Raw genomic sequence first — 10391 nt, 5'->3', positions numbered from 1 at the left:
CCACTAGCAACACCTCCTGTACAAAACCGGCAATCCAAGGAAGCGCGGCCCGACCAGGCTGGCCCGCACGCCGAACAGAGAAGGAGGGGAGGCGCTAGATCGCGCGCACCGGCCACTGCAAAAGCCGTCGCAGGACGCCAGCGACCACCGGATCCCGCCGCCCGCGCGGCTGAGACGCCGGATCCACCTCCCGCACGGCTGCTAGCCTGTGCCTCGCCAATGGAGCCGCCGCTCCAGATCCGGGACTCCGCATGCAGAGGCAGGGCAGCCTAGGCCCCGCCGCCACCATCCTTGGCGCCCCGGGCTTGCCCGGCGGCTGCCTCAGGCGGCGGCGAGGAAGGGAGGGGGAGGGGGAGGGGGAGGCGGCTAGGGTTGGGAGGGAGGGAGGGAGGGAGGAAGGGAGACGTGCGTAAGAGTCAGGAAGGGATAGTCTCCTCAAAAAAAAAAAAATCAACTCCATACTTCGAAGGTTCGTCATTTACGCTTTACAATGATTCCGAGTTTGCAACGCATCACATGTACGTATATGTATGGTTCACAGTTTGCTTCTTCTTCTTCTTCTTCAGTAACAAGTGAAGGCCCAACACATCACTGGAAATGGTGGTAGGTATTCTGGCATTGCACAAACTTGTGCTACGTAGATCGTCCTACTCCTACGACCTACCTAGGCTGGAGATCGGAGATGGACACTTCATTGTTTGAACCGGGGGCTGAGTAACCGAGCACCGGGTTGACGACGCCGGGCTGCGTGAAGCAGAAGGCCGGCCTGGAGGGAGTCCGCATGGTGATGGACGTGGAGTGGCTGTCGAGCATGAGGACCACCTCCGCCGCGTCCGGCCTGGCGCTCGGGTCCTCCTGGACGCACAGCAGCCCGATCCACACGCACCTGAGCACCTCTCCCTCGGGGTAACGCCCGCGCAGGGAAGGATCCACCACCTCATGCGTCGTCCCTGCGCTCCACTTATCCCATACCTGCAAAGGATACATTGCAGCTGGTTGAGCAGTTGTCTCAACATACTATGAAGGAAGCAACATGTAAATATATCAACATATTGACATTATTAATGGTCGTGTGCATCGTTTGATGCAGAGGTCGGGAGTAATCCTTCTCTGTGAAAAAATAGAAGAACACGTATTAACTTTATAACAAATGTCTGCGGATCTTACATAGCTGAGCAGAAATCTGGAGGCCGAATTATTATCTTCGAGCGACCTATTGTTCCTTCGACCCGTCACAATCTCTAGAACGATGATTCCGAAGCTGTACATGTCTGACTTGGTGGAGACTTGGCCGCAGTACGCATACTCCGGAGACATGTATCCACTGCATGCATGAATTAGTTCCGAAACAAACACTATCGTCAGTGGTCCATTATTACCATAAAAAATGGTCACAGTGTTACTTACCGCAATAATCATGCGCACGCCATTTTTATCAACATGTTGATTTGTGCAGAGAAATTAAAGCACAGACTTACAGTGTGCCGACAGGCCGTTTCGTTATATCAATCGACTGATCTCCACCAAAAGCCCTAGACAGACCGAAGTCTGAGATCTTGGGGTTCATGTCCACGTCCAGTAACACGTTGCTTGGCTTCAGGTCACGGTGTATGACTTTAAGCCGGGAGTCTTCGTGGAGATACAGTAGACCTCGAGCAATCCCGGAGATGATACCTGTTCTTTTCGTCCAGTCCAGTTGGTTTGCCTTCTCAGGATCTGCTACACAAATGCACCAATGGAGCTAAAAAAAAACAGAAGAATCTATCCAGAGTAGTGTACCAAAATTTTAACAAGATGAACCGGGAGAATTACCAAAAAGGGCCGTGTCTAGGCTTCCATTAGGCATGTATTCGTACACCAGCAGTTTCTCTTGCAAGCAAACGCCGAGAAGCTGCACCAGATTCTTGTGCTTAAGTTTGTTAGCTAACACTAGCTCATTTTTCAATTCATTGAACCCTTGAGTAGAGTTTGCTGACAGCCTTTTGACCGCTATTTCCTTTCCGTCCCGCAATTCGCCCTGTGTAGAAGCAAGTTTGCTCTTGGATTAAATTACATTATTACCACGTGACAAACGTGGTAAGCAATTCAAAGTTTCAAACAATTCAATATTTTTTTACACAATTCAATAAATAATTACTACTATCTACGTTTCTAAATGTAAGATGTTTTGGCAGTTTAAATTGAACTGCCAAAACATCTTATGTTTAGGAATAGAGGGTGTAGTATGGATTTGTATTCTCATGTAATATATTCATAACAACATATGATACATACCTTAAAAACCTCTCCGTATCCTCCCTCCCCGAGTTTATTGCTTATAGAGAAATTGGATGTTGCAGCTCTCAACACCTGGAGACTAATATAGTTCATGCCCTCCCCTGCATTGTCTGCAATAAGAAACACGTGATTCGAGTAAGCATCACCTCCTCTAGTTCCCCTGGACCCCTGTGCTCTGTAGGAAATGTAATATACCTTGGTGTTCCTTGTTCACCTGCTTGATTCTTCTCCTCTGCCGGCGAACACAAGCAAGCACGACGACTAGAACAAATAGTGTTCCAACAGAAATGGCGACAACAAGGATGACATGCTGTAATCTCCTCCTCCTTCCTGCATGTTTTGAAAGGATTTATCACCATCGGTGTCAGTCATCACACAAGCCAATTACTCAATCAATAACATCTAGAAACTGCGGTGCACCACCTGTCGTCCTCGCGGCAAGAAATGGCAGCATGGGCATCTGCGCAAGGTTGCGCCACATGAATCATTTGTGGCGTAATTGAAAGATGGTTTGACGTTTAACGAGGCATGCTAGACATAAAGTTTTTGTTGGTTACGTGTTGTGACCCCCTTAGATAGGTTCACACAGTATTCCTGAATCTCATGTTTCTCTAAAGCCGGGCCTGCTGGGTGTGCAGAAGGTGTGTGAAAAGGTATGATGAAATGTTGCTATTGTTTAATTGATTGTTTCTGTCATTTATTAATGTGTTAGGAAAACAGTGTCAAAATTTACACAAATTCTGATAGATTGTAGCTCAGATTTTGATCAAAATTTCAAATTGTCCAAAAAAAAACCTGAAAACATTGCACAAAACAAGCATATCCATGTGAGTATACTTGTTAAAGTTCCAACCTATTCTAAGTTATGGTTCAAGATCTACTAAAAATTTCTTCATTAAAATCTCAAATGTGAGAAAAATTCAAACTGTCCAAAAATACCTAAGAAAATCATAATCAAACATATTCATGTGATTGTGTTGTTCAAGCTTTAGCCATTTCAGAGTTATGGTTAAAGAGAAACTAGATCAGCCATGAGAGTGAGTGGGACGGGAAAGAAAGGAAAGACGACACGCCGACACGGACCTCCTCATGAGGGGCATGTGGATAAGCAAGCCCATTCTTTGTATTATAGTCTTGATTTTGTCTGACCTGAATCATGAATTTGTAGGATTAAAGCCTATATTTTTTTCCATGTTAGTCATGGACGCTTGCCTATTTGTGTTTAGGTGCTTATACAAATGGTTTCATTCATTAGTGATCCCCCCTTCGCCCCCGCGTCGTCTCAGCCGAGGCGACACGGGCAGAGCCCTAGTCGCGCCGTCGGGCCGCCCTCCCGCCTTCCTCCTTCCTCCCCTCGCCGTTGCCGGAGGAGGCCGCCGGGCTAAGCCCGGGCGACGGACGGCGGCGGCGGGGGCGTTTCTCTCATCAGGCCGCGGGATCTCGGGGTGGGGAGGCCCGATCCCTTTTCCACATCGCGTGATGGATCCGTCAGGAGCTTCAGCTGCGTCGCCGACGAGCCCCTGGGCCTCCTTCTCCAGCGGGGCAACTCCCTGCCTATAGCTCTCGCGGGTGGCAGCCGCGGCAGCGCCGTCCACGGGCGCCTGGTCTTTGACCCGGCGGCTCCTTCGACGCGTCGGGGTAGGTGCGCCCGCCTGCCTTGTGGGACGCGGTCCCTGGTCGGGCCGGTGGCGAGCTGGCCTTTTGGTGGCTCCGGTTGCACTGTGGTGGTGGGATGCCAGATCGGCCGGATCTGGCCCGTCGGCCTCTACGGTGGGGAGGTGAGGTGCTCAGTGGCTCTCCGGTGCCGCTGGCGCGGTGGCTTCGTGGGAGGCATGTGTGCTAGCGGAGGTGTTGTGCGTGGGGTTGTGGTGTTGGGAGGTGCTCCGGGCGAAAGCTTGTCGGGCAAGAGCTTGCCAGCCGACGATGTCGGCGTCTGTGGACGTCGTCTCACCTCCTTGGAGGCACCGTTGAGGAGTTCTCTCCCTACACACCCTCGGATCCAGTCCTTCGAGTGAAAACCTTAGGCCCGGCTGGGCCAGACGACAGCGTCTGCATCGTCGCTTCCTCCTTGGGGGCGTCGTCTCGAAGAGCTTTGGATCTCGTTTGCACTCTCCAGGGGCTAGACACTCGCGACACTGCGGTCGGCTGGGGCTCGTCCGGCAATGTGGATTATCTGCGCGGCTACTTGTGTGGCAACGATGGCCCCTTCAAGCGGAGAAGGATTTGCTGTTTGGTTCTGGTAGTCGGTCTCGTCCGGCGTGTTCGAGGGGTCGCCGTGCCTCTCTTGTCTTCTGAAGTCGAAGCTGTTTGAGGGGGATCCTTGCGGCGAGATGACGTGAAGACGGGTGGTCGGTTCTGGCGCTGGCTCGGCGCAGGTCCACTGCTTTTCTTCCTTCAATGCTCGTCGGCTGAGTCAAAGCTGCCTGGTCGCCGGCGCATGTGGTGGATTGTTTGGCATTGTCCGATGCAGGCCTCTACGCTTGTCTGCGGTGGAGGCTACAACGGTGGTCGTCGATGGTGAAGTCGGAGTCGCCCTCGCGGAGGCGTGATGACGGTGACGCCGGATTACAACCTCGACGGAGCTCTTCCCCTAGGAGGCGTGTGTGTGTTCTTGTGTAGGTTGCGAGGTCGCCATGTGTGCCCTGTTATGGCGGGCACATTGTGACGGTTTTAGCCCGGTTTTTCGATTATTAACCGGGCAACTCTCTTCGACATTTTTTAATGAGATCGGTACCTAAGCACTGCGTTTCAAAAAAAAGACCATGAGAGAGACCTTACCATCATTTCGGCAAGAAGGCTGTTGAACATAGTGCATCTATTTATCTGTCTAATACGCAAATACTTTTTCAACCGCTTTCTTAGTTATTTTCCCTCTAAACTTGCACTACGAATGATAATTCTTATTACTAACGGTACTGTTTTTGGTAGAATTGCAACCTGTTGTTTATTATTGTGCATAGAATAAATTTGAGAAAAACAAAAACAAAAGTATTCTCCAAAGATTGAGTAGAATTGACTCAGGATGCAAAAGAGGGGGAGGAGGGGCACATCGGACCCATACACGCCCCTCAGGGGCCAGTGGGAGTCCAGGTGGATCCCATAAGACGCAACTAGTCCTCCCCTTTCAACTATGTATTTATCCAAGTCACGGGGAATTTTACATGTGTTTCTAAGGTTTGAAGATTCGTTGTCGTCTTCGTTGGTATTCATTTCAGAAGATATTTTCTATGCCGATTTCAACTCCGGGGAGTGCCTTCTCCATCGCCATAACCACACACGCCTCCATCATTGCCACCATGTTCCCCCTTCCATATGTGAGTAAACAGCTAAAGGCACTTGGGCTGGATAGGAATGGTTGGTGCCGGTCATGTAATACTTCTACCATTTTAGGGTTTTGGTCCCTAGTTTGACTATTGTTCTTGATGTATTGTTGATATGACTATGATATGCATAATTCTTATTACTAAGGTTTGCGTAATATGTTTTCAGATCAAAACCGCTTACGTTGGCAGTGATGCTTTAGTTGCTAAAGGCTCATCAATATTCTCCAGCTCCCATCGTGTCTACAAAGAAATAAAGTGAAATATTTTTCCAATGAAGGTTGTTTCAATGTCACGCACTTGTGGGTATGAAGACTATTTTTGGATGTCATTATTGAGGAGCATAGCATTATTGGTAAGTCCATTTATAATTTAGTCTGCCTACTAAATTTATTATGTATACTAGGAAACGCTAAAGTCGCAAAGATTAATATTGTTTTATTCACTACTAGAACTCGTGCTAATTTTTTCTAGTAAAAAATCATTCAGATTCTTCATCTATTTTAGGTCATTCGACTACTCCATTACCACATCCATGAATGAACACATTACCTTCTACGGTGTTACAATTTATGATGACATGCCTATGTCTTCAGAGAGGCCTTCTTTATTTGAAATTTTGGCTGACAAATTGCTCAAGCACAAGAACATGGTTTTATTTCCAATGCATCACTTTCACATCTTGGTTCCTGTCACGCCTGTTACTTATAATCTTGTGTTTGAAAAAGCTTTTATGGAATTTGATGTTGATAAAGACTCTGACTGTATGATTGAAATGTTAGAAATGATGTTTAATTGAATGGCTTGAAGATGGTGATGTTCTTTTTGTGAGATTATTAGCAATTCTGATATTTTATATTACAGTTGCCATGGACTAGAATATGATTTAGAATTAGCCATGGTTATAAGTTAGTTGCCCTCGTGATAGAGTCATCACTTGGTTTTCATGATTTTATGGTTTATCAACTGTAGCATATCCCAGTTTATTTGGGATTTAATTGTTCAGTAATTATGTCAAGATTCAACGCGTCCTTAATTAATCACTACATCTCAGATCCAACGGCTGGGGAGCCCCTTGGAGTTGGGTGCTACCCTAGCTGTTGGATTTAAGATTCAAAGGACGCAGGGACAGTTTGTTTAAGAGACTGGCTTTTCAGCTCCCGGGAGCCGGTACATCCCACTATCTCGTATGTTCTTTGTACTTCCTCCATTTCTTTTTAGTCCGCATATAAGATTTGGTCAAAGTCAAACTTCATAAATTTTGACTAAATTTATAGAACAAATATCAACATTTATAATATGAAAACAATATTAGTAGATACATAATGATATTAATTTTCATAGCATATAGATTTAGTATTATAGATGTTGGTCTGCAGGTCTCGTAATATGAAAACAATATTAGTAGAAACGGAGGGAGTACTTGTCTCGTATCGAGATCCGTACCTTGGTCTGCAGGTCTACGTTTACAGTAACAAAGTGCATCTGTGATAACACGTTCGCACAGCCGGGATACATATTGTTTGGCATAAAAAATTATCTTCATGTGTAAACAGTGCTCTACCATTCTGCCAGCTGTGTGGAAAGGGAGTAGTGTTTTCTTCTGGACATCATCTTTTACCTATTCGTTTACATGTAAATAAACTACAAGGTAGCAGAGTCGTGTACCCGTTCATAAACAAAGATAACAGCCAAAATTCTGAGTTAAAATAATGGCGCTGCTCAGCAACTATTCACATACACACAGTGTCCTGCCACCCTAGCTGCTATAGGAGGATGCATTCGGGCAGTCGCTGCGTTTCAAAAAGGAAAACAGTAGCCATGTGACTACAGGGACATGACCTATCGACCCTGCTATATAGGCTACTAGTGTTTATACCTACAGCTTGCACAAGTACTAAAATGGATTAAACAGGCTGACACAGCTGTCACAGCTGACTAAGGCCCTGTTTGTTTCATAAGTCCTAGGACTTTTTTAAGTCCCAACTTATAAGTCATAAGTCCCTACCTGTTTGTTTACAGGGACTTATAAGTCCCGAGTCCCTATCTGTTTGTTTACGGGGACTTATAAGTCCATGTTGCACCTAATAAAATACACCTGTACTGTGGATGAACTACCTGCAGATGAACTAGCGAGACGAGGCGTCGGCCGGGCGGCGTCGGGGCGGGAGGCGGCTGGGCGGGCGGGCGTCGGGGCGAGCGTGCGGCGGGGCGGCGGCGTCGGGGCGAGCGGGCGGCGGCGTCGGGGCGAGCGGGCGGCGGGGCTGCGGCGTCGGGGCGAGCGGGCGGCGGGGCTGCGGCGTCGGGGCGAGCGGGCGGCGGGGCGGCGGCGTCGGGGCGAGCGGGCGGCGGGGCGGCGGCGTCTGGGCGGGCCGGCGGCCGGACGGCGACGGGCGGCGGGGCGGCGGCGTCTGGGCGGGCCGGCGGCCGGGCGGCGACGGGGCGGGCGGCCGGCGGCGGGCGGTGCGAGCGTCGTCCTGTCCCTGGAGCGATCCGGGCAGGCGGTGCGAGCGTTATGGACCAGAAAATAAGTCCCAATAAGCTCCTATTAGAGAGTCTTATTTCATAAGTCCCAATTAACCATAATAAGTCCCAATAAGTCCCTAGTGTTTGGTTTAGGTGGGACTTATAGGGACTTTTTTAAGTTCCAAAACCAATAAGTCCCTGAAAACAAACACCCTCTAATGCTTCAAATCGTCTTATACTTGTCAGACCGTAGCACGGATCTTCACGAGATTCAACGGCCTGATAAGGGGGTGTCTTGAGTCCCGGGAGCTACCACACCTTTCCGTTTGTGTAAATTGTAATTTTGCAGGAAAAAACACTTCTATCCAGATCCAACACATCCTTAATTGACCGTTAGATCTCTCATATCCAAGGGCCGGGGAGCTCCCGGAGCAGCAGAGCCATGCTCCTATAGCACCTGAAACTCTCCCCCCATGGAGTCTATATCCCATCCTAGCCACGTATTGAAAGTTCGGTCACAGCGTCTGAGATTAAGCTACTCACCGCGCCTCTCGTCGGGGGACGACTGCGAGGGGAAGGGGACAGATCCCGGTGGTGCCGGAGCCGGAGGCGGAGCGTTGAGCGCCAGGTCGTAGTAGGTATACACTTGAATCCGAAGGTGGCAGTTGAAGTTTCGCGCCACCCCTCCCTGATACCCCGAGCAGCAGGTCGGCAGCTTTGGTACGATCAACCGCAGGCACCGGCCGCACTCGGCGGCGCTGAGGTCCCTCATGCACTGCATGAGACCGTACATCGTCCCTTTGGGATCGCCGGGTGCGTACACCGCCTGCCCGGTGGCGAACATGCTCATCCGCGCCGGGCCGCCGCCGGCCCCTCCGGCCACCCGCGCCGCGAGGCTCTTCATCAGCTCGTAGTACGTCCGGTCGTAGCTGTCCGGGTCGGACACTTTGTTGCGGTCGAACAGCACCTCCTGCAGGAGGTCCTCGTAGCCGACCGAGGCGTTGGTGTCGGCGTAGGTGACGCAGCACTTGTCGTACCACGCCGCCGCGCTCCGGCTGGAGGCGCACCTGCCGCCGAAGTCGCGGACGGCTACCTCCAGGTTCGCGAGGCACTCGGACTGCGTGGAGTCGCCGCGGCAGATGCCGCGGACGAAGGCGCGGTCGCCGCCGGCGCCGGAGGAGAGGGAGGCGAAGCCCGAGGACGCCGCCGCATGGGGCAAGGCGTTCAGGAGCGCGAGGACGTTGGCGCGGAACGCGCTGCTGTTGGTGGTGTTGGACGTCGGCGGCGACGGTGCCGGTGCTCGGGAGGGAGAAGTAGAACCAGGGGAGTCGCCGCAGGCTACTCCCGCATGAGAAGCTGCTATGCTTGCCGCGAGGAGGAGGAGCACGAGGGCCGGCGCTGGTGAGCTCATCACGGACGGCATGGCCGGCATGCCGGCATGGCAATGGCGGCTAGTGGCTATGTTTTGAGGAGCGCGTGTATGACGGGTCTTGACACTCGGGTTACTTGTACCCAGTTCGGTAGGTAGCCAAATGCTGTACTCCCTAAACCCAACGCGTGGTTGAGCTACAGCGCGCGACTGACTAACGGGCGTGGCCGAGCTTCTTAGCGAAGTCTGCTCTGCGCTGCTCCCGTCATGCAATGCGACGAGAGCACAGGAACGAATAGAGAAGGAAATTGTCTACATGTATGATCAGACGGTGATAAGCCTGTAGAAAAGAGACGTACTGTAGCCGGTCATCAAAGCAAGCGTCCATTCATGGGCTGGGCGAGCTGTCAGCTAGGTGGTGGTGTAGGGAACAAGCGTCCATCCAAATTTTTCTAGAGCGCACCGCATGCATCTAGCAATAGCAGCAACTCATATACTCCGGTCGTAGCAGGGTGCGTGGGGTAGCGGTGAATAAATCACGTACTACTGTAATGGTGTGGTTGAAGGACTGTCGCACGAGACATTTCAATTACAAAAATCCTACACGTACAGACAGTTACGAAGAGCTACGTAACCTGCCTCTAATCCTCATCTCTCTCCTCCCCTGATTTTTAAAGGGTGGAGCCCAGCCTTTCCCTTATTTCAATTAAACTTTGCCAAGTCAGAATCAGCCCGTAAACCATACGTAACCTTTCGTAGATGTAGCATTCCTCTTTCAATTAATGGCGCAGCGTCTCACTCACTCTCTCGCCCATGCATGCGTAAGATGCCACCAACAACTTTATTCTAACGGCTTAGCAAAATTCAGTCGAAAAGTCTTAGTCGATACTATAGTCGTTGATTTTACATTAAGATTTGTGTAAAAAATTATTATTTTTAATTATTATTTTCTTTTTGCA

General features: G+C 50.1%; 1 protein-coding gene across 2 annotated transcripts; it reads right to left on the bottom strand.

Moving 5' to 3' along the window:
* Positions 1–459: 459 nt before the first annotated feature.
* Positions 460–9725, bottom strand: LOC123444551 (cysteine-rich receptor-like protein kinase 15). Of its 2 annotated transcripts, none has more exons than XM_045121315.1 (7): positions 8607–9725; positions 2473–2607; positions 2275–2387; positions 1813–2017; positions 1479–1719; positions 1168–1324; positions 460–972 (listed from the first exon to the last, which is right to left on the bottom strand). In XM_045121315.1, exons 1-7 carry the CDS (start codon positions 9493–9495, stop codon positions 661–663), a joined length of 2052 nt encoding a protein of 683 aa, XP_044977250.1. In that variant the 5' UTR covers positions 9496–9725; the 3' UTR covers positions 460–660. The 2 variants fall into 2 exon arrangements, with proteins under 2 accessions (XP_044977250.1, XP_044977251.1); XM_045121316.1 differs by having other exon boundaries at positions 1479–1716.
* Positions 9726–10391: the final 666 nt, after the last annotated feature.

The sequence above is a fragment of the Hordeum vulgare genome, chromosome 3H (genome assembly GCF_904849725.1).
Source record: "Hordeum vulgare subsp. vulgare chromosome 3H, MorexV3_pseudomolecules_assembly, whole genome shotgun sequence".
Classification (NCBI taxonomy): Eukaryota; Viridiplantae; Streptophyta; class Magnoliopsida; order Poales; family Poaceae; genus Hordeum; species Hordeum vulgare.
Note: the sequence above shows the minus strand (reverse complement) of the source record. Positions and strands in the feature narration are given on the sequence as shown.

Bases quoted from the DNA above. Each gene is read 5' to 3' on its own strand.
- LOC123444551 (XM_045121315.1), bottom strand. From the start codon at position 9,495: ATGCCGGCCATGCCGTCCGTGATGAGCTCACCAGCGCCGGCCCTCGTG. The intron at 2,608-8,606 runs GTGAGTAGCTTA...CAAAACATGCAG, and splicing joins GTCCCCCGACGAGAGGCGCG to GAAGGAGGAGGAGATTACAG. The intron at 2,388-2,472 runs GTATATTACATT...TTCTTATTGCAG, and splicing joins GGTGAACAAGGAACACCAAG to ACAATGCAGGGGAGGGCATG.